The 24,991-nt window shown below is 45.1% G+C and overlaps 1 protein-coding gene across 1 annotated transcript in view; it reads right to left on the minus strand.

Annotated features, from left to right (window-relative positions):
• Window positions 1-5,739: 5,739 nt before the first annotated feature.
• POLN (DNA polymerase nu) overlaps window positions 5,740-24,991 on the minus strand; it is a 268,106-nt gene continuing 248,854 nt past the window's right edge. Inside the window, exons 21-22 of the mRNA XM_040335297.1 lie at window positions 15,758-15,813; window positions 5,740-6,137 (exon numbers count right to left, since the gene is read on the minus strand). Coding sequence (XP_040191231.1) covers window positions 6,069-6,137; window positions 15,758-15,813 — 125 coding nt within the window. The 3' untranslated portion in view covers window positions 5,740-6,068. The remainder of the gene's footprint in view (window positions 6,138-15,757; window positions 15,814-24,991) is intronic.

Here is a 24,991-nt window from a genome sequence, read left to right on the forward strand (position 1 = left end):
AACAGAAATATGGATGATCATACTGCAGATGTCACCTTCTAGAAATGCTAGTTACCTGGGTGCCATGATGATACTCTTGCTTTGATACTTCCAATCAGTGACCTGCAAGGATTAACCACTTGACCTCCAGAAGGTTTTGCCCCCTTCACGACCAGTGCGTTTTTTGCTATTCAGCACTGTGCTACCTTAACTACCAATTGCGCGGTCATGCAACACTGTACCCAAATAACATTTCTATAATTTTTTTTTCACACAAAATAGAACTTTCTTTTGGTGGTTTTTTTTCTTTTTTATTATACAAATTAAAAAAGACCGAAAATATTGAAAAAAAAAAAGATGATTTTTTTTGCTTCTGTTATAACACATATACAATAAAAAAAAACTTTATAAATTTAGACAAAAATGTATTCTGCTACATGTCCTTGTTTTTCCCATAAAAAAAATCAACAATAAGTGTATATTAACCACTTCTCCCCCTAAGGTTTTACCTCCTTAATGACCAGGGCATTTTTTGCAACACAGCACTGCATCGCTTTAACTGACAATTGCGAGGTCGTGCAACGTTGCACCCAAACAAAATTGATGTCCTTCTTTTCCCACAAATAGAGCTTTCTTTTGGTGGTATTTGATCACCTCTGCGGCTTTATTTTTTGCGCTATAAACAAAAAAAGCGAAAATTTTGAAAAAAAAACAATATTTTTAACTTTTTGCTATAATAAATATCCCCCAAAAATATATAAAAAACGTTTTTTTTTCCTCAGTTTAGGCGGATATACGTATTCTTCTACATATTTTTGTTTAAAAAAAAAAATAAAAAAAATTGCAATAAGCGTATATTGATTGGTTTGTGCAAAAGTTATAGCGTCTACAAACTATGGGATAGACTGACAATTTTGAAATAATATATATATATATATATATATATATATATTTTACATTCTGCTATAATACATATCCCAAAAAAATATAAAAAAAAAATTTGTTCATCAGTTTGGACCAATATGTATTCTTCTACATATTTTTGTTAAAAAAATCGCAATGATATTGATTGGTTTGCACAAAAGTTATAGGGCCAGATTCACAGAAAAAGTACGCCGGAGTATCTGCTGATACTCCGGCGTACTTTCAAATTTGCCGCGTCGTATCTTTATTTGGAATTTTCAAACAAAGATACGACGGTATTTGGCTAAGATCCGACAGGCGTACGGCTTCGTACGCCTTCGGATCTTAGGATGCAATACTTTGGCGCCCGCTGGGTGGAGTTTGCGTTGTTTTCCACGTCGATATGCTAATTAGCTGTTTACGGCGGTCCACGAAGGTACGCACGTTCGTCGTATTCTCTTACGTCGTCGCTAGTCGGCTTTTCCCGTCGTAAAGTTGCGAGTGCTATTTAGGTGGTGTAAAAATAGACAGGCCATGTTAAAGTATGGCCGTCGTTCCCGCGTCAAATTTAAAAAAAACAATTTTGTGTAAGACGTCCGGGAATAGGAAAGGACGTAACGTACGTCGCTGTTCAAAAAATTACGTCGGTGCGACGTCATTTAGTGCAAAGCATGGCGGGAAATTTCAAAACAGAGCATGCGCAGTATGTTCGGCGCGGGAACGCGCCTAATTTAAATGATACACGCCCCATTTGAATTAGGCGGGCTTGCGCCGGACGGCTTTACGCTACGCCGCCGCAAGTTTACAGGCAAGTGCTTTGTGAATCAAGCACTTGCGCTGAAAACTTGCGGCGGTGTAACGTAAATGACATACGCTACGCCGCCGCAAATGTATGTGAATCTGGCCCAAAGCGTCTACAAACTATGGGATAGCTATATGGACTTTTTTTTGTTTTTATTGGTAATGATGGCGATCTGTGATTTTTAGCAGGACTGTGAAATTGCAGCGGAAAAATCTGACCCCAATTGACACTTTTTGGGGACCAGTTAAATTCATCAGAGCTAAAAAAAATACACCGATCAATGTATAAATGACACTGGCTAGTAAGTAGTTAACACTAGGGGCCGATCAAGGGGTTAATTGTGTTCCTTGGGTGTGTTCTAACTGTCTGGGGGATGAGCTTACTAGGACAACACAGAGATCTCTGTTCCTGATCACTAGAAACTTCAGATTTCAGTATTGTCCTGTCAGAATGGGGATCCACCTTGTTTACATAGGCAGATCCCCGTTCTTGGGAAAGAAGAAATTAAACAACTTCTTTACCTGCACAAAGGTTTTTATATTGTGTATTGTTTATAGAGGCTGCACGTTGTTAAGGTGATACCTTGAATTTAATAAAATTGTGAAAAAAATGCGCCCATACATGTGCATAAACTTAAGTAATAGTGTAAATGACCACTAGATGTCTCCAGTGGATAAACATAGAATCAACATACACTCAGAAAGTTCTTATGTGCAAACAATTAAACAAAATTACCCCACGATATCTCCAGTGGGTATATAATTATAAAGTGTCCAAAAAATAATTTAGATAGTCTCCATAAACTTCCATCAAAAGAAACTTCCAATGGTGCATGAATGCCGTATCCAGCAAAAACGTGACTGCAGGTCTTCTTCCTTCCTTCCTGTCACACAGCCTACTCACCATAATTACATGACTCCCATTACAGGAGTCTTTTTTGGAGGGTTATGGATATCCAGATCTATTCTATTCCTGAGATTGGGTGCTCAACGATAAATGAATTGGGAACGACTAGGGATAAGATTAGATAATGTCCTATCCCTCAATAAAATTGGCCAATGTTTGTTGATAACATGCTCCAATGGCTTATAATCTCTATTAAAGTTGGTTAAGAAGGTCAAATTATCTTTGTCCCTTATTTTTTGGGGTTTATCCTCCAATAATTTCCCTCTATCCATATCCATGTCCTGTCTTTGTATAGGTACCAAACACTAGTCGTGGTAACTCTTTTCTCTGAATTTGTTCACAATTACTTCAGACTGGTAATGACAGTGATCTGTGATTTTTAGCGGGACTGCCACATTGCGCTGGCCAATCTGATCCCAAGTGACACTTTTTGTGATCAGTGACATTATTACAGTGATCATAGCTAAAAAAATGCACTGATCAATGTATAAATGACACTGGCAGGGAAGGCGTTAACACTAGGGGGCGATCAAGGGGTTACCTGTGTTGCCTGGGTGTGTTATAACTGTGTGGGGGATGGGCTTACTGGGACAATACAGAGGTCGCTGTTCCTGATCACTAGGAACACCAGATCTTAGTATTGTCCCGTCAGAACAGGGATCCGCCTTGTTTATAGATCCAATCACAGTATGAGTTGGCAGGGGGCATGCACATGTGTGCCTTGAACCTGGAACAGAGGACCAACGTACAAGTGATTGTGCCTGCACCTGCCGCCCAATCGCAGTACATTTTGGCCTATTCACCCCATGCATGCGTGTTCCAGGGCTCAAGGTTATGCACGCGTGTAGGTTTCCATTTACAAACACACTAAACTGCAACACACAGTTGAAAACCAGCCACATGATACCCGAAATGCCTTTTACTACACGAAAAAACGCAACTGTGAATAATTTTAGCATAACAGCCTTGAAATTAACAATATCAGAAGGAAGTTCTGTTCAGATGTGGCGGGGGGAAGGTTAAAGCAGAATTTAAGGGATCCTTACTTGCCTTTCCTCCAACTGTCCCCGTCCCTCGCCAGCATCTTCTTCTGTGTGCCAGCCTTTAAGCATCTTCAATGGTTGGTGCGGCATGGCATCACGTCTTTGCATGCACATGGACCAGTCATCCCAGCACACAGGGCTTGGCCTGGCGCTGCAAGATAGCTGCTCAGCTCAGCTTACATGCTAGAGATTGCAGCAACAGGCAAGTAGGTGCATATTGTTGCAGACATTGCTTGTCTCTTGCAGTCTGTCTTAAAGAAGATTTAAAGGGTCACTAAAGGATTTTTTTTTTTAAGCTAAATAGCTTAACATTTACATTACTGCAGTCCTGGTTTCATGTCCTCATTGTTCGTTTTTGCTTTGATGTTGCTGTAATTCCTCTCTGTTCTGGACACTTCCTGGTTGTCTGTTTCCTGATCACCACAGTACTGGGAGATTTCTCACTGTGGTGACTAATCAAGGAGGTGTGATTACTGTTTGTAAAACGAAACTGGATTGGTGCTGAGGGGTTTTAGACAAAGCATCACTGCCCTCTATTGGCTCTCTGGCTCTGTACATCAGAGAACCAGGAAACAACAGCAAACACGAAACTAAACTGTAGGTACATTATATGATTGGTTTTTATCTATTTTTAATCATTTTTAAAAGGAATCAGTTAACTATTATGTCTCTATACCCTGTAAACAGTAATTTCAGCAAAAAGAAAATTTTCCTTTAGTGACCCTTTAAGTTTCCCTTTAAAAGTCCCTTTAATCTAGCTGTAGCTCCACCCCATTCTCAAATGGTCACTAAAGGATTTTTTTTTTTTTTTAGCTAAAAAGCTTCCTTTACCTTACTGCAGTCCTGCTTTCATGTCCTCATTGTTCGTTTTTGCTTTGAAGTAGCTGTAATCCTTCTCTGATCTCCACACTTCCTGCTTGTCTGGCTCCTTATGAAAAAACTCATGCTAGCTTCTCACTGTGGTCCATGATCAAGAAGGTGTGATTACTGTGTGTCTAAAACTCCTTAGAACCAATCAGATTCATTTTAAAAACAAACACTGCCCTGTGTTTGTTTGTTTTTGTTCTGTGTGTCTCTGTACTCCACAGAAACATGAAACTAGTTTAAAAATGAAACTAAACTGCAGGCACATTATATGATTGATTTTTATGTATTTTTAATCATTTTTAAAAGGAATCAGTTAACTATTATGTCTCTATACCCTGTAAACAGTCATTTCAGCAAAAACATTTTTTTCCTTTACTGCTCCTTTAAGCCCAAATTTTGGTCATCCCTCTGCCTGGTTCCCCCAGAGTTTCTTCACTTCCAGCAATTAAAGATAAAGCAAGCTCTCCTCACATGCATACTGTTGTCCAATGCTCAGTGGCACAAGTATCTTTCAGCATACCCATTCATTGTCATAGTGGAAGACTTGCAAATAGTGAATAGTAAAATAGTAAAAAGAAAAATACATACATACTGTATAGATATGTTTATATACCCAAAACTATATTTATTAGATACTCCAACAAGTAATTCAGAAGATAATAATAACAATAATAATAATAAAGGAGCTCTTGGCAGTGGTTTATTTCTGCACAATCCAGAACCTGTGATGGCTATGACAAACTATCTTTAGAACATATTTCTCTGAGGTCCCATACACACGAGAGGATCCATCCGCTGAAAAATCTCAGCGGATCGGTTTCAGCGGATAGATCCCCTGGTGTGTACAACCCAGCGGATATTTATCCGCGGATATTTCCGAATTCCAGCAGATAAAAATTTGTAGACATGTCTACAAATCTATCCGCTTGAATCGGCACCAGCGGATCGATCCGGTGGTCGGTACAGACTCACCGGATCGATCCGTCCGAACCCATCCCTCGCATGCGTCGTAATGATTCGACGCATGCGTGGATATCCTTATATGACAGCGTCGCGCACGTCGCCGCGTCATCATCGCGGCGACGGCGCGACACGTCACCGCGATGGGAATTCGGCGCGGATTTCAATCCGATGGTGTGTACACTCCATCGGATTAAAATCCGCAGAGGATTTATCCGCGGATACGGTCCGGCGGACCGTATCCGCGGATAAATCCTATCGTGTGTATGGGGCCTGAGAGAAAGGACAATGCAGATCCGATGTTTTACATACAGTACGACACTAGAAGTAAGCTTTTTGCTCTATAAGCATTGTAGTTTGTAGAAAAATGCCACAAGCACTCAGCTTGCACCATGGCTAAAATAAGAGCCATACACTGGTTTGAGCCAATCGTGTTCCACACAGCAGTTGCCCTGGGCTACAGACAGAATGAAGTAAGAGTATTCACATGCTGGTTATTAGGTGCTGATGATAGCTCCAGCCGAGCTGTTGCTTAGTGATTCACAAAACAGTCACAGCAGACTGGTTAAGTATAAGGTTACTAAATAGCACTTGTGAATTCTGTTGTTCTATTTCACTTGAAGCTCAGTCATGCATCCCCAGGACTTTCCAGAGGTTAATGCCACTTTCAAAGGGACCTACAATACAAGGTTTTCTAGATGTAAGCAGGATCTATCTTCTTGGTGATTAAGTTGATTTTACTTATCATAATAGACAAGAGCAATAAAATACCGTAATAAAACATGGTTGATACATTATGCATTATAAGGTATGATAGTAAAATCTGTAATAAATCTATAGTACAATATCTATAGTCTACTATCTAAATATATTAGAAAGACTAGTCATTGGTCCATTAGTGAGCACAGTAGACTGGTAGTAAAAGTTGCACTGTGGCTCTTTTATCTAGCGAGATGGCATAAAGTCTACTTGGATATTGTGCCAACACTACCTTCAGAAAAAGCAAGCCTGAGGTTGGTTCCATGACTATGAATCTGTTTATATTCTAACACAGGGGTCTCCAAACTGTGGCCAGAGGGCCAGATGTGGCGCTTTGCTAGCCTTTATCCGGCCCTTGGGGCTTTATTTCTCCCACTGATATGAGGCACTATTCTTCCCACTGACGCCAACAAGGGGGCACAATTTCTTTCACTGATATCAATGATGGGATACAATTGGCGTAGTCTCCTCATTTATTTGGGGTGGGGGGGCTCCCAGAATAGCACAGCTTCAGCTTCCTCTGTCCTCAGGAGGGCTGGCTTTACCCTCCTTTAAGAAATACTGCTGGGCGGCAGCTTTGGTCACTGTACGCTGGTGGTTCCAGCAGACTAGGTCTAATCCTGCAACAAACCTTGAGGCTGCTGCCGTGGGCTCCTACTCAGCTCTTACTAATTTGGTTTATAGAGGACCCAGGGCTGCTCCGCAGGTAACCCTCCCAATGCTTACTACGATCCAGGTTTGGGAGAGGGTCACTGTGGCTGTTGCAGCCCCTGACTCCATCTCACCTCATACCCCGCTATGGGGCAACCCAAGGCTTTCGCAGATCTATCCCGGACCCCAGTGTCTGGGCCAGGTTTGGAATAGTGAAAATACAACACATTATGCCAGCTGGAACACTGCTCCCTTTCCCATTTGGGCTCCCTTCATGGATGCTCTTCAGGTATCTGCAGCTGAAGCATGCGGCGCAGGCGCAGTTTCCCAGAGCAATTGCAGTCGAGCCACATAGGATAGAGAGGTTCCTTATCTCCCGTGGGATAGATAGAATAGTATCCTCCATTTACCTCGGCCTCACATGTGAAGACTCGGGAGGGGAGTCCCCCCTTCATCGGGTTTGGAGGACAGACATCCCGGACCACTCGGAAGACGACTGGGAATCGGCATTGTCCCATTACATACCGACAGTAATATCCGCTAGGGACAGATTTATCCAACAAAAGTTTCTACATAGGGCCTACTACACCCCTCAGCGGCTTGCTCGGATATTCCATACTCAATCAGACCTCTTCTCAAAGTGCCAGGGGGCGGTGGGAACATTTTACCATGTCGTCTGGGACTGCCCAGTCATCCGGGGCTACTGGGGTGGAGTGGTGGCGAAAATCAACGCCGCTAGTGGACTACAGATATCACTGGACCCCAAGGTTCTCCTTCTGGGCGTCACGGAATGTGTGACACAGTCTACACATGCTGGACTGCAATTATTTCATCTCTGTTTTTACGCCAGGAAGGCGCTGTTACACCAGTGGAAGCTGGCGGCTCCCCCTACGGTGGCTCAGTGGCTTGCGTTGGTTGACTCAGTACTACCTCTTTACAAATTGACATATATGGGCCGTAAATGCCCTCAAAAGTTTGACAGGGTTTGGAAATCGTGTGTGACAGCTAGAGAGACCTCTGCATGATGACTTGACTGTAGATAGCCTTGGACTTTGTGATGTTCTCCATCAATGAGTGGTAATTCTCTGATGCCTTTTGGCAAGACTTGATCTGCCTATCAGTTCCCAAGGGTTTGGACTGTTATCCCCCTTAGGCCGGGATCCCCTGGCCCCCGAGATACAAAAAAACATCTGTCAATAAGCCAGAAAAAAATGCCAATACACGCTACGCCTTTTGGGTCTTTGCGGATATCCACACCCCTTTCCCCCCCACATCTGGAACGGTGCATATTGCCCTGAACTTTAAACGGGTGGTGTTCACCTCCTCCGACTGCCCACTCTAGACCCGGCAGGGTCTAACTCTCTCTGTATTGTACTGAACCTTTGCTGTACCACAGTTTTGATGATTTAATTTCTGTACTGTTTTTATTTCTTTTTTTTTTGTATTAATAAAAACGTTTCTGTTAAAAAAAAAAAAAAATGATGGGATACAATTACTCCTACTAATAGGGGCACTACTCCTTATCCTACTGACTGCAAACTCTGAGGCCATATTTACTCTCACCAATGCTGAGCCCGGGACATTTTTTACCCCCGCTGGACACAATCCGGCCCTCCTAAAGTCTGAAGGACAATAAACTGGCCCTTTGTTTGAAAAGTTCAGACCCCTGTTCTAACGCATTGCCAATGACAACTACACTTTGAAACCAGAAGCCATCTCTTTGCCAAAGTGCACCTTCTGAGCGTGGACCAGGATTTGGAACTGCACATCTAGTGGGGGGGGGGGGGTCACATAGGACAAGGCTGCACCAGAGTATGCCACGCTATAGTCACTATCTACTCTGGCAATCGGCTAGAACTGACCAGCCTGCTTTAAGGCTTGTGTTCCCGATTCAGAAATGTTTTAAATGCTTTCATGTGCTTCCAAGATGCTTTAATTTATCATTAAGTGGTTATAAATTCAAGACATTTTTTTTACCTTAAAGTGGTAGTAAAGTCCGCTTTGTGATTTTTACCTATAGGAGAAGCCTATAATAAGACTTACCTAGAGGTAAAATGAAAATCTCCTAAACATGCACTGTTTAGGAGATTTTCAGACTAGATGCAGCTGATCTAAAGGTCCAACATATCGTGCCATAGCCGAGGGCTCCTGCGCGCATGCGTGTGGTGATGTCATCACGGCTACGGACACTCAAAGTGAGCATATGCAGAAGAGGAGGAAAAGATAGTGAAAGGAGGTAAGGGGCCACACTGTGCAATATCATTGCACAGAGCAAGTAAGGGAAAATAAAACTTTACAATCATTTTAAGTTGCTTTGATTTCTATTCTGAGTTGCATCAAGAAGCTTCAAGTTGCTTTTCTATTTGCATTGACTTCTATGGGGAAAGCAGCTTAGACAGAATAAAAAGAACGTGCAAATAAGCCTTAAGAAAGATCTGTAACTTAGTAAAAAGGGGGGCAAAAAGCTATAATTAAGAAGTGCAGTCACCTGAGGTGTTTGCATAAAACTGCAGAAACCTTCCAAGCCTGCCTATTATGGCCAGATTGCAGGTCGATTTGACACTCTAGTTATTGTCAGAGTTTTCTGCTAAGGCCTGGGCGTCTCATTACTATTGGGCCATTACTATGATAGGCAGCCTCATTTACCAATAGTAATGCAAGTGAGGGGGCAGAAAGGGCTGATGCTTTGCCTGTCAGAGAGGTCTGAGAATGGGAATGTGGGTCATGCATGTAAAGTTAGGGTTAGAGTATCGGTAAACTGGCCATGTTAGGCCGCGTACACACGGTCGTTCCAAACCGATGAGAATGGTCCGACGGGCCATTTCCATCGGTTCACCGCTGAAGTGACCTGATGGTCTGATGTGCGTACACACCATCGTTCCAAAAAACGATCGGGTCGGAATGCGGTGACGTCAAACACACAACGTGCTAAATAAAACAAAGTTCAATGCTTCCAAGCATGCGTCGACTTGATTCTGAGCATGCGCGGGTTTTGAACCGATGCTTTCTGTACTAACCATCGGTTTGGACCGATCGGGCAGCGGGCCATCGGTTCGATTTTAAAGCATGTTTTAAAATTTTGGACCGAAGGACAACAGACCGATGGGCTATACACATGGTCGGTTTGGACCGATGAAACTGAACCTCGGTCCATTCTCATCGGTTTTGTCCGACCGTGTGTACGCGGCCTAAGGGCAATATTTTCTTCAACCATTATAATAATAGTGTAGTGTACATGATGGGCCAGATCCACAAAAACCTGGCGTAACTTAAAAAATCCCATTTAAGTTACACTGCCTTAAAATTTCTACCTAAGTGCCCGATCCACAAAGCACTTACCTAGAAATTTCAGGCCGTGTAACTAAAATTCCGCCGGCGCAAGGCGTTCCTATTCAAATGGGGCGAGTCCCATTTAAATGAGGCGCGCTCCCGCGCCGGCCGTACTGCGCATGCGCGAAGTTACGTTACTCCGAGTTTTGTGGATCGCGCCGGCTTAAAAAAGTTGCGTCGGGGAAAAAAAAAAAAATTGACAGCGTCGCTTGGCATGCATTCCTGAGGGAGAACTCCATGCCAATTTTCAAAGAAAAAACCGGCATGGATTCACCCCCCAGGAGCATACCAGGCCCTTAGGTCTGGTATGGGTTGTAAGGAGACCCCCCTACGCCGAAAAATCGACGTAGGGGGTCCCCCTACAATCCATACCAGACCCGTATCCAAAGCACGCTACCCGGCCGGTCAGGAAAGGAGTGGGGACGAGCGAGCGCCCCCCCCTCCTGAGCCGTGCCAGGCCGCATGCCCTCAACATGGGGGGGTTGGGTGCTCTGGGGCAGGGGCCCCCCCACCCCAGAGCACCCTGTCCCCATGTTGATGAGGACAGGACCTCTTCCCGACAACCCTTGCCGTTGGTTGTCGGGGTCTGCGGGCGGGGGCTTATCGGAATCTGGGAGTCCCCTCAAATAAGGGGGCCCCCAGATACCGGCCCCCCACCCTAAGTGAATGGATATGGGGTACATCGTACCCCTATCCATTCACCTGTAGGCAAAAAGTAAAAGTTATTAAACACACAACACAAGGGTTTTTAAAATAATTTATTATTCTGCTCCGGAGGCCCCCCCTGTCTTCTTTATTAGCTCTAATACCAGGGGGGGCTTCTTCTTCCGCTCTCCGGGGGTCTTCTCCGCTCTCCGGGGGGGGCTTCTTCTTCCGCTCTCCGGGGGGGGGCTTCTCCGCTCTCCGGGGGTCTTCTTCTCTCTTCGCCGCTCTCCGCTGTTGACTCGGCGAACCCCGGTTCTTCTGCAGATGTCCGGTGCCTTCTTCTTCAGCGCTGGCTGCCTGATATCTTCGTGTGTTAGCTCAATTAGTAACAGGCAGCCATCGCGGTCTTCTGTGACGTCAGGTTCTTCTCTTCTGTTCTTCTCCCCTCTTCCGATGTTGACTCGTCGCCTCTTGTCACTGCAATGATGGAAGCGCGCCTTGCATCCCATTTATATAGGCCTCACCGTCCCATCATGCTCCGGTAGGTACCCACGTGGTGGGTGCACGTGGGTAGGCACCCACCACGTGGGTACCTGCCGGAGCATGATGGGACGGTGATGCCTATATAAATGGGATGCAAGGCGCGCTTCCATCATTACAGTGACAAGAGGCGACGAGTCAACATCGGAAGAGGGGAGAAGAACAGAAGAGAAGAACCTGACGTCACAGAAGACCGCGATGGCTGCCTGTTACTAATTGAGCTAACACACGAAGATAGCAGGCAGCCAGCGCTGAAGAAGAAGGCACCGGACATCTGCAGAAGAACCGGGGTTCGCCGAGTCAACAGCGGAGAGCGGCGAAGAGAGAAGAAGACCCCCGGAGAGCGGAGAAGCCCCCCCCCCCGGAGAGCGGAAGAAGAAGCCCCCCCCGGAGAGCAGAAGAAGAAGCCCCCCCCGGAGAGCGGAGAAGACCCCCGGAGAGCGGAAGAAGAAGCCCCCCCTGGTATTAGAGCTAATAAAGAAGACAAGGGGGGCCTCCGGAGCAGAATAATAAATTATTTTAAAAACCCTTGTGTTGTGTGTTTAATAACTTTTACTTTTTGCCTACAGGTGAATGGATAGGGGTACGATGTACCCCATATCCATTCACTTAGGGTGGGGGGCCGGTATCTGGGGGCCCCCTTATTTGAGGGGACTCCCAGATTCCGATAAGCCCCCGCCCGCAGACCCCGACAACCAACGGCAAGGGTTGTCGGGAAGAGGTCCTGTCCTCATCAACATGGGGACAGGGTGCTCTGGGGTGGGGGGGCCCGCAGTGCGCCCCCCTGCCCCAGAGCACCCAACCCCCCCATGTTGAGGGCATGCGGCCTGGCACGGCTCAGGAGGGGGGGGGGGCGCTCGCTCGTCCCCACTCCTTTCCTGACCGGCCGGGTAGCGTGCTTTGGATACGGGTCTGGTATGGATTGTAGGGGGACCCCCTACGTCGATTTTTCGGCGTAGGGGGGTCTCCTTACAACCCATACCAGACCTAAGGGCCTGGTATGCTCCTGGGGGGGAACCCATGCCGGTTTTGTTTTTACAAATTGCCGTGGAGTTCTCCCTCGGGAATGCATACCAAATGCCGTCGCTGGAATGGGCTTTTACATGGTGTTACTAGTTTACACTTTGTAACACCAGCCCTAGTTTTACACTTGCAAACTAAAACTTACGGCGAAAAAACAAAGCTGAAAAGCTTTGTGGATCGCCTTAAGTGCTAATTTGCATACTAGAAGCGGCATTTCGACTCGAAGCGGCGGATGCGGTACTGCATCCTAAGATTCGGCAGTGTAATTCAATTACACATGCCGGATCTTCTGCCTAACTTTGGAAAACTGCTTCTGTGGATCAGTTCCAAAGTTAGGACAAGGGATACGATGGAGTAACAGCAGTTACTCCGTCGTATCTCTTTTGTGGATCTGGCCCGATATTCTTATCCTTATATTAAGTGGCGGCTGGTGGTAAAAAAAAATTGGGGGGGGGGGGGTGTACAAACAGTACACCCACCCATAGTCCAGTCGGTCGGGCTTCACCCGAGTGACTGGCTTCCCCTTCCCCTGCTCTCCTCCATGGGCATAACGGTGGCTTCCTTCTCCTCCCTCCTCCTCTGCGGACAATCGGGACGCTTCTCCTTTTGACCAATCGGGAAACGGGTCTCAGACCCGCTTCCTGATTGGCCGGGAGGAGAATCAGTGTGAAAATAGTGAATATTTACATGCATCCGGCGTCCTGCATTGGGAGCCGGACGCATGGATAGTGGGGGCAGCGCCCATGCTCCCCTAATGAACTGGCCAACCCCTGCTTATATTATAGCTACACTGAGTGCAGGCCATTGTTTTGGAAACAAGAACCAACTGGCAATGCAAGGTATGTCTGTATTTCACATGGAGGCTCCTTTGATATAAGAGTACCAAGACTACAGTAGTATTAAAGGCAAAACTTTTTTTATTTTTTTTTATTTTGGATTTAATATAACCCGTCAGTTTTTTTTCTGTGTCCCATTGAGGAAATTTCCCTTCACTTCCTGTTCCACAGCCAAAAAAGAAAGTGAGAGAAAATCCCTCCAAATTTAGAGAATTTATTGGCATGCCCATGATTTCCCCCCCTATTTCTGTTCTGGTGACAACCCAACATTCTTATAGCGATACCAGTAAACAGTACAAAGAGAGCGAATCTCCCTGATGGGGCACAAACATCAATAAAAACCTGACAAGTGTTCCAATGCCTTTCCATTCTAACCAAAACAAAAAAATTGATACTTGAAAGGGGTCACTTTAGAAACATTTTCACACAAGATTTTCCCAATGTAATCCAAATTAGAATAATGTGTGAATCTTGGGTGAAAACTGTGAATTTTCTATGAAAACATTTATAAATAGACCCCTAAATCTGAATGTTTGCTATGTATTATATCACATTATAGCCAGGTACAGTTCACTGCAACAATGTGTTTACTGGAACATAAATAATAAAGGGTTGTTAAATATATTAAACAAATAGCACGTTTAAACGTTTAAAGTTGTATTATAGCTCTGGGTGAAAAAATGCCTCTGTGCCCTCAACTAATGCCGCGTACACACGATCACTTTTTGGCATTTAAAAAAATGTCATCTAAAATGATCGTGTGTGGGCTTCACATCATGTTTCGGCTTCTGAAAAACAACAAACATTTTTTTCGAACATGCTGCATTTTTTAACGACGTTTTAAACAATGTCGTTTTTCGGGTTGTAAAAAATGATCGTGTGTGGGCTAAAACGACGATAAAAACCCGCGCATGCTCAGAAGCAAGTTATGAGACGGGAGCGCTCGTTCTGGTAAAACTACCATTCATAATGGAGTAAGCACATTCATCACGGTGTAACAGACAGAAAAGCGCGAATCGTCTTTTACTAACACGGAATCAGCTAAAGCAGCCCCAAGAGTGGCGTCATCCACATTGGAACTTCTCCTTTATAGTACCGTCGTACATGTTGTATGTCACCGTGCTTTGCTAGAGCATTTTTTAAAAACGATGGTGTATGGGCAACGTCGTTTTAATGATGAAGTTGGAAAAACGTATTTTTTTCATGCCGAAAAAATATTGTGTGTACGCGGCATTAGACTTTTGATTAAAAAACAAAATTGAAATGTGTGTGGGTAAACAGGTGTGTGCAGAGGTAGTATCATTATCATTATGGCAATGGTAAAAAGGAAAAGGAAGATCATATAATCCAGATTTCCCCTTTTAAAGGTTATATTAAAAAAAAAAAAAAAACACAGCTCCATACTACTAGGTACACATCCATTGTATTTCCATGGTCAGACTTCAGTCCACCAAGTGATACAAACAGCAAACTACTGCGCATGCGCCGGGCGCCTACATTTCCCAGTGCGCATTGCGGCTAAGTACGCCGTACGGGCCTATTGATTTTGACGTGTACGTAAACGACGTGACTCCCGATTCGCGGACGACTTGCGCAAACAATGTAAAAAATTTGAACCTCGCGGCGGGAACAGCGGCCATACTTTAACATTGTTATTCCACTTCATAGGTGGAATAACTTTAGGCCGCCTAAGGCCTTACAGAAACGACGTAATTCGACTGTGGCGGCCGCGCGTACGTTCGTGAATCGGCGTACAAGCTCATTTACATAATCTACGCCGGCCGCAATGGAAGCGACACCCAGCGGTCAGCCAAAACATTGCAATCTAAGATAGGACGGCGCAAGCTGTCCTATCTTAGATATGTTTAAGTGTATCTCTGTAAGGCCGGGTACACACGGACAAACATGTATGGTGAAAGCGGTCCGTCGGACCGTTTCCACCATACATGTCTGCCAGAGGGCTTCTGTACGATGGTTGTACACACCATCGTACAGAAGTCCGCGCGTAAACAATACGCGGGGCGTGTCCGCGGTGTCGCCGCGTCGATGACGCGGTGTCGCCGCGACAATGACGCGGCGACGTGGGCGGCCCGCCTTTAAAATGCTTCCACGCATGCGTCGAAGTCATTCGACGCATGCGAGGGACGGCGGGCGCCTGGACATGTACGGTAGGTCTGTACTGACGACCGTACATGTCCGAGCGGGCTGAATTCCAGCGGACTGTTTTAAAACAAGTCCAGGAATATTTGTCTGCTGGGAAAAGGCCCGGCGGGCAAATGTTTGCTGGAATTCGGCCCGCTCGCGCCCACACACGACCAAACATGTCTGCTGAAACTGGCCTGCGGGCCAGTTTCAGCAGACATGTTTGCTCGTGAGTATGGGGCCTTAGAGAATACACTTAAACATAGGTCGGTGCAGATTCAGAGTTAGGTCGGCTTATCTGTAGATAAGCCGGCCTAACTCTTTCTGAATATACCTAACAGTCTTCAATGACTAACTTTAAATATTTGTACCTTCAGTTCAATTCCATCTGCATGCTGTACGGATTCCATAGTGTGTTTAACAAGCCCTATAATTGTATGAAATCAAAGGTGCAATTAAAATGGCCATTTAAAAGACATTATTAGAAAATTGAAAATGTCCTTGCAGTTTTCTTCATTTTCATAAATGTATTTTCCTGAATTAAATCAATCTTTGATTAATCATTACAAATATACTTTTTTTTTGCCAAATATTAGCATTATTTATTTAGTAAACTGCTTCAGTAGGGAGCATCATAATTACTAAACACAGCCAGGTTTTTGCAGAATACAGAATATAATTAACCAATATCAGTGTCATTAAGTACATTTTTTAACATGTCCTGGGAAGAAAACCACAAAGCAATACTGAGGTGAAAATTATACATTAACTGCACAAAAAAGTGGCAACCACCCCAACCTATAACTAGCCTTTGCATTAAGGTGCACATGGAAGGGCAATGTACATCACAAACAATCTTTGTTTGTTTGGAAAATTATAAGTTAAAGTGATTCTAAAGGCTTTTTTTTCTTGGTTAATAACAAACAGGTAATACTTAGTGGTTTTGCACAGAGCAGCCCCGATCCTCCTCTTCTCGGGTCCCCCCGTCTGCGTTCTTGGCCCAAAACCTCCTGCAGAGTGCCCCCAGAGCAAGCAGCTTGCAATGGAGGCCTAATTGGCTCACTGGCTGTGATTGACAGCAGCCAATGGCTCCCGCTGCAGTCTCAGCCAATAAGAAGGGCGAGTCTTCGGTGAGCCAAGGCTCTCGTGCACATGACTGGTTCGAGATGGGGCTCAGGTAGGCATTGGAGGGGGGGGGGCTGCTGCACAGAAGAGTTTTTTTACCTTCATGCATCGAATACAAGAAGGTAAAAAAACTTAAGCCTTCAGAGCCACTTTAACCTCATAATGTCACCTCTATGCCTTTAAGTGGCTTTTATTGCCCAGGAGGTGGTGTGGCTTCTGTATCATGTGACCACTGTGATTGGCTGTCCCAGTGGTCACATGACCGGGAGTCTGTCCTGCTTGTTCAGGCTCAGAAGCCTTGACTGAAAGTGGTTGGTGACAACTTGGTCAGTGTGCAGGGACAGCGCAGTGGCTGATAGTTGAAGCCCACCTTTCATGCTGCTGAATACAGTATATGCGTTAAAGTCAGCAAGACATTGAATAAGACACGCATTACATTATGTAGATAGCCATGTCGTTTGTAAAAAAGAAAAAAAAAAGTATAGATCTAGGCCCAGATTCTCAAAGGAGATACGACGGCGTATCTCCAGATACAACTGATAAACTACAGCGCTACTAAATCCAAAATACACCACACAATTAATAAATAAATGTAAAAAGCTGCAGTATGTGAAACAGGTTACCAACCAAACAACAAAATGTGAAAAATATAAACATATGCGCTAAAAACAACTAATTTATGTGATACCTTACTAAGATCAATCCAATTGTGATAATAATTCAAAACCCTGAATAGGGGATTAGTCGTGTTGCCACAGTGGGGTGAAGCACACAAAATTTCTTTGTGTCTCCAGATACGCCGTCGTATCTCTGAGTCTGAGCGGTCGTATCTATGCGCCTGATTCTTAGAATCAGTTACGTATAGATTTCTATTAGATCCGACCGGCGTAAGTCTCTTACGCCGTCGGATCTTAACTGCATATTTACGCTGGCCGCTAGTGGCGTGTACGCTGATTTCCGCCTAGAAATATGTAAATCAGCTAGAGACGCGAATTCACGAACGTACGCCCGGCCGACGCAGTACAGATACGCCGTTTACGTTAGGCTTTTCCCGGCGTAAAGTTACCCCTGCTATATGGTGGCGTACATGCGGCGTACCAATGTTAAGTATGGACGTCATTTACGTGTCGAATTTTGAAAAATTTACGTTGTTTGCATAAGTCGTCCGTGAATGGAGCTGGACGTCATTTACGTTCACGTCGAAACCAATACATCCTTGCGGCGTACTTTGGAGCAATGCACACTGGGATATTCCACAGACGGCGCATGCGCCGTTCGTGAAAAACGTCAATCACGTCGGGTCATGGTTAATTTACATAACACACGCCCACCTCTTCACAATTTGAATTAGGCGGGCTTACGCCGGCCTATTTACGTTACGCCGCCGCAACTTTCTTTTGAGAATATGGCACTTGTCTGTAAAAGTTGCGGAGGCGTAACGTAAATAGGATACGTTACGCCCGCACAAAGTTACGCGCATCTACGTGAATCTGGGCCATAGGTTTTAAGTTAAGGCACTAAGGGCCAGATTCAGGTAGATCGGCACATCTTTGTGCCGGCGTAGTGCATCTCATATGCGCTACGCCGACGTAACTCTGAGAGGCAAGAGCAGTATTCACAAAGCACTCGCTCCCTACGTTGCGCCACTGTAACGTAAATTGGCCGGCGTAAGCCCGCCTAATTCAAAGTAGGAAGGTAGTGGGCGTGATAAATTTAAATTAACCGTGACCCCATGCAAATGAAGGGCCAAACGAACGGCGCATGCGCCATTCCGTGGACGCTTCCCAGTGCGCATGCTCAGAATCACGTCAGATCGAACGCCTAAGATACGTTGAATCACTGAACGTAACCTACGCCCAGCCCTATTCACGTAGTACTACGTAAACTACGTAAAATACGACGGCTGTTCCGTCAGTCCATACCTTTGCATGGGATGTGCCTCCTATAGGTGGAATAACTTTACGCCGGACGTACGCCTTACGTAAACGGCGTATACTACTGCGACAGGCGCAAGTACGTTCATAAATCTGCGTATCTCGGTCATTTGCATATTCGACACGTAAATCAATGGAAGCGCCCCTTGCGGCCAGCGTAAATATGCACCCAGGCTCCGACGGCGTAGGAAACTTATGTCGGTCGGATGAAGCCACATTTCAGGCGTATCTTGCATTAGGAATCAGGCGCATAGATACAACGGCGCATTTGTGCACTTACGCGGTGTATATAGAGATACGTCGGCGTAAGTGTTTCAAGAATCCGGGCCTAAGTTGGTAATTCTGCCAAAAAAAGTATTTTTTCTTTTTTTCTTACAAAGCATAGAAAAGAGGGGTAATTAAATGAGTCTATTGGGAAAATTTGATATGATGGCTTTTATATATTAATTGTTTTCACCAAGTGTACTGCAATGAGTCAAAGCACACATGTTTACTCTCTTTCAACTAAAAGCTAGAAGAAGTTGACAGTTTTTGATATCAATGCAGTGTTTAGTAAACACTACATATTGACTGTTGACAGCGTCCCATGACTGACAACAAGTATTATTGGCTCTTGGTCTTCAAAACAATGAGCACAGCTCTAATTGACATCATCGTCACAACATTGGTATGTATGATTACATGCACCCTTATGTGCCATTGCATAATCATACTACAATCCACGTTTAAAATAGAAACACTAGTTACAACTATTTTCTTTGTTTTGGTTTGATTAGAATGAGAAAGGATTAATGATTTTACTGTTCTCTGTGCTGCATCAGTCTCCAATACAGGAACATTTCTTCAAGGGCACATGCATCAACTAAAATCTAAACAGAGCTTCTAACCCTTCTTCACATTAACATGTGTGGGATTTTATGTTGGTTGTTTCACCCTTGAGAGAGATTTGCCTTTACTTCTTGCCCTAGTGTAACAGTCACCAGCACAGGAGGGAAGGAAAATCTTTCCACCAGGGATAAAGACCATAGTAAAAACCTGACAGGGATTGTGTATTTCACTTTATCCAAAATCAAAACAAAGCTTTAGCTGAGGACAACAAAATAATATATTATGTAATGCTTTGTATAGAACATTTATGAAAATGACATCACTCCCTTCGCCAATGGCACATACACACTCTACCTTAGTTATTGAGAGACATCACCAATTTAGCCCAAAATTTTAAGGCAGTAATAGAAATATTGTAGCTGCTGGCTTAAAAAAAACACATATTATACAGACCAAAATGTATATTATATTAATTGTACAGTACAGGACATAGAACTTGTATTTATAAATCATTGGATGTACCCAAGCAATAAACTGAAGGTTGGCAACAGCATATCTAAACAGAACTGCCAACAGACCCACAAGAAAAACAAGGGTTAAAGAACCCAAACACAAAAAACACTCAGATGAAAACTAGAAGCACCTTGTAGCCTAACCTTATGGCTGGGTTCACACTGGTGCGACACAACACTAGTACTACTTTGGATCTGACTTTGCCCTGCGACTTGAAGCCAACATACATCCGACTTTCAATGAACGGGGATCCGACTTGGATCCCTGCCAATACCAGGCACTGTGTTTGATGAATCTTGAGGGGCAACTCCACGCCAAATTTTAAATAAAAAATCGGCATGAGTTCCCCCTCCAAGATGGTGGAGAAGACCGGGTCCCCACTAGTAAAAGAGCTGCAAGAAGATAGCGAAGGGGCAGAAAGCACCGAAGAGCGCAGAGAAGAGAGACGGAAGAGACCCCCAAAGTCGGAAGAGACCACCAAAGTCGGAAGAAGACCCCCGGAGCAGCCTAATAAATTACTTTAAAAACCTGTGTAGTTTTTTTTCTTTTTACCCCATACTCATTCACATAGGGTGGGGGGCCGGTATCTGGGGGCCCCCTTGTTAAAGGGAGCTCCCAGATTCCAATAAGCCCCCCACCCTCAGACCCCGACAACCAACGGCCAGGGTTGTCGGGAAGAGGCCATGTCCTCATCAACATGGGGACAGGGTGCTTTGGGTTGGGGTGGCCACAGGGCACTCAACCCCCCATGATGAGGGCATGCGGCCTGGTACGGTTCAGGAGGGGGGGCGCTCACTCGTCCCCACCCCCTTTCCTGACCAGCCGGGCTGCATGCTCGGATAAGGGTCTGGTGTGGATTTTGGGGGGACCCCTACGCTGTTTTTTCGACGTAGGGGTTCCCTTTTAAATTCTTACCAGACCCAAGGGCCTGGTATGCTCTTGGAGGGGGAACCCATGCCGTTTTTTTATTTAAAATTTGGCGTGGAGTTCCCCCTCAAGATCAGCAGAGCACAAGTCGCATGCCAAAGTCGGATCATGCAAGACGGCATTCCGACTTTGATCCGACTTCAATGATATTTAATGGAGTGAAGTAGGATCAAAGTCGTACCAAAGTAGTACAGGGAGCATTTTCAAAGTCGGTCCAACATGTGTCGGACCAGTTAAGACGGCTCCCATTGATTTTCACACGTCATGCGACATGAGCTCCCAATGTCGGAGGGTTTGTCGGACCAGTGTGAACCTGGCCTATATCAACCGACATCTGAACATCCACCTGGTTGCATTTAGAGAATATGGGAAGAGATCAGGTGGTGGCCTTGCTTGATGCTAAAAAGCCAAAAGAGACACCAATAGCCCTGATGGAATGGGTTTTGATAAAGTAAGAAGGAATTCTGTCCCTAAGGGTATAGGCCCTGAAGAAAAGTGGCCTAAATCTCCTGGCAATGGTGGAGAAGGAAGAAGCACACCCTCTAAGAGGGCCACATCCAGAACAAAGAAACTGTGACTTCCAGGAAGACCCTGATCACATTCAGGCAATACAGGGCAATTTCCTTGTCATGTTTGGGGAAGGAAAAAGAGAAAAAAGTACAATGCCCTTACTGACATAGAAATAAGAGACTGCCTTAGGTAGGAATGAAGGTCTTGGTCTCAAATCCACCTTGGCCTTGTGGAAAACATGAAAGAGCTCCTTACAAAAAGACAGATATAATGGCCACCAGGAAGGTAACCTTACAAGTTAAGTCTTCAAAAATAATGTGTCCAATTGGTTTGGGGAGGGGGGGGGGGGGTTAGTACAGAGATCACAAGGTTAAAATCCCAAGTTAACTTGGAAGGTTGAATTGGGGCATTCATATCGGCGACTCCTTGTATGAAAGTCCTGATTAGGGATTGTGAGGCAAGAAGTTCTGGAAAATAGAATGGATAAGGCAGAGACCTATCCCTAGGGCTCGTTTCACATATATGTGGGTCTGGTTTCAGTGCAGAGTCCAGTGCAGTTTACATTCAGTAGTTCAGGTGCATTAAATTGCACATGAACCAGACTGAAAAATGCACAGGACCCTATTTTAATTTGTACCGCAACTTGCCCGCATATATGTGTATCAGCTCCTTCTAAAGCCGGTCTGGTTCACATGTTATGCAAATCGGAAAAGCATCCAATTCGCGTATATGTGAATGGTGCCTTAAGGGTATTCAGGGACAGATGTTGGTCAAGATCAACACTGAAAAATTTCCAAAATATGACAGACTATTCCCTGGGACTCATTTTTCTGTCCTTGCACTAGGCAAAATAGGCTTCCCATGTGTTATGGTAAATCTTACAGGAGCTGGATTCCCCTACTTTGAGTAAAGTGGGTATAACAAAATAAAAAATATCTTTATCCTTTAGAACTTGGGTTTCAACAGCCATGTCGTAGGGCTTTGTGCCAGTAAATCTGGTCTGTTTGGAAGAAACCAGGGCTTTTCCACCAGACTTCAGGAGTTTAATTGTGTACCATTTTCTTCTAGGCTAATTTTGTACAATAATAATCACCAGAACCCTTCCCAATTCTATCTTGTGCAGCAGTCAAGGTAAAATCTTCATTGAAAAGAAGGCATAAGTCACGTCCAAGAACTCACCAGAGAATCTACAGCTAAGGCTAGAGGATCCCTGGTCTTCCATTTTTCATCTGATTGTTGAACCCGGAGGCAGGGATGTTCACAGCTTTTTGTGTCCACCTTTGACAAAGATTTTGAAAGATCTCTGGGTGCAGGGACCACTACCCTGGATCTTGGAATTAATGCCCTAGGAAGTCTGCTTGCCAATTGTCCACTCTAGGGATGTGGATTCAAAGAAAACGTACTCAGAGTATCAGACATGTTTCTTTTAGGGCAGCTTGACTTCTGGTGCCCCCTTGATGGTTTATGGAAACCAGTTCTGTGGCATTGTCTAACTGCACCCAGACTGGGTGACCTTGAATAAGGGAATGCTAGCGTAGCCGATTTTTGTTACTATAGTTATCATTGAGAGACAGTTTGTTGTTTTATGTTTGAGTTTGGCTCCCTCTAGTCTAGTGGTTCTCACCCTTTCTAGTGCTGTGACCCCTTGATAAAATTTCCCAAGTTGTGGGAACCCCTCACAGTAAAATTATTTTCATAGCGTGGGTTGTCAGCACCTAAGGCAAGACAAGTAATTTGCATCCCTATTCCACAGATATTCACTTGTAAAGTAGTAAACCCCTTATGGTACATTTTAGGATGTACCACTCACATTTTTTTCTCCTTTCTTTCCCTTTTATCACTCCTCTATCCTAATTTCTTTTTCTTTCCCCCATCCCTCTCTCTAGCCGTCTTTCTTGTTCTCTCTCTTATTCTTTCTCTCCCTTTTTCTTTGTTTCTGCCCCTCTTTTTCTTTCCCTTCCATGTATTCTCTATTTTTATTCCTTCTCTAACTCCATGGTGGGGGAGGGTAGACTGGCAGTGCTGGTGAGGGGTGAGATCAGTGGCAATGCTGTAGGGAGTTATGATCAGCCAACGTAGGTGCTCTTGATCAAGGTTATCTGCTGATCTGAGAACTGTAGTGGGGACTTTTACAGGCAACCAGGGGCGGACTGACCATTGAGGCACTGCCCGAGGGCCCCATGCCACTAGGGGACCCCATCAGGGTTGCCAGGCTCAATAAAACCAGGGACAGTAAGTCAAAATCTGTGTTTTTTTTACATCTGTCCCTGATATGTCCGAAACCGACATGCTTTTGAGCTTTTGATTCGAAAATCCATAGATTTTAGCTGCCCTGCCTCTGCACTGCCTCCTGGCGTGGTGGCCATCTGTAAGCCCGGGGGGCCCCATAATCTTCTATTGCCTGGGGGCCCCATGAGTTGTCAGTCCGCCCCTGATGGCAACTATAATCCACAGGTAGTGTTAGGCCTCGTACACACGATAGGTTCACCAGAGGACAGCGGTCTGAAGGACCGTTGTCATAGGTTAACCTATGAAGCTGACTGATGGTCTGTCGTGCCTACACACCATCAGTTAAAAAACTGATGGTGTCAGAACGCAGTGACGTAAAACACAACGACATGCTGAAAAAAACGAAGTTCAATGCTTCCAAGCATGCGTCGACTTGATTCTGAGCATGCGTGGATTTTTAACCGATGGACGTGCCTACTAACAATCGTTTTTTTCCCATCGGTTAGGAATCCATAGGTTAATTTTAAAGAAATTTGGCTTTTTTTTAACCTGAGGTTAAATAACCTATGGGGCCTACACACGATCGGTTTGGACTGATGAAAACGGTCCATCAGACCGTTGTCCTCTGGTTAACCTATCGTGTGTACGAGGCCTTACTCATTGTGTCTCAAGCTCTGTGGTGTCTCGTAGCAGTGACACCTATGCCGAAATCAGGAGATGGGGTCTACCCCAGCCCCTCCCATGTCACATTCCTCACCAGTCAGCTGACCTCTAGTCTCTGCCCCCCACCCATGCCATGAACTGAATGAGTGGCTGCAAAGAGGCTGAGTGGGCGACCGTAGGCCCCTTGAACAGCCCAGGTAGGCGGCAACAGGCTCCAGGGACAGCCCTGCTGGGTGGCCACAAAAAGGCTGGGAGAGCAGTGTGGGCTTCAGGAACAGCCAAGGATTCAGTGACCCCCGACATATCGTCATTTGACCCCCGAGGGGGACCCGACCCCCAGGTTGAGAACCACTGCTCTAGTGCATGCTGGACTCTAAGAGTGGGGATGTTGTTCTCCTGTGAGAATAGCCAGAGCAATGCATTATGGAACACGTAGTCGGAGACAAGGAAGTAATACTGTTGGCCGGGACTATCTGGACTACAGGACACAGAATGTAGTGCGCACAGAACAGCCTGCTAGGAGAAGACATAAAAAGGTGGATGAAGCCTGTTTCCAGTCTCTCTGGAAGCCATTCTGAACCTACCAGCAGGAGGTCTGTGTGACAGGGAGTGAGAATCTGCGGCCTATGCAGCGGAGAGCCGGATCACCAGCCTCGGAGGAGCCCCAGAGGACAGCACTGCTTTTGCAGCAGAGCGTACCAGCCTGTACTCCTAATCGCTGGGGAACAGTCCACCAGGAGTTGCAGCGTGGCGTGGCGGCGCCATTTCCACAGGACACAGACACCAGGGAATTCTGGCTGGAGCCCTTCATCCATCTGATGTTCCTAGTGGTGAGCAGGCTCAGCCCATCCTGTTAGTGATAACAGTATTTTTGAG

Source organism: Rana temporaria, chromosome 1 (assembly GCF_905171775.1).
Source record: "Rana temporaria chromosome 1, aRanTem1.1, whole genome shotgun sequence".
In the NCBI taxonomy this organism is placed as follows: Eukaryota; Metazoa; Chordata; class Amphibia; order Anura; family Ranidae; genus Rana; species Rana temporaria.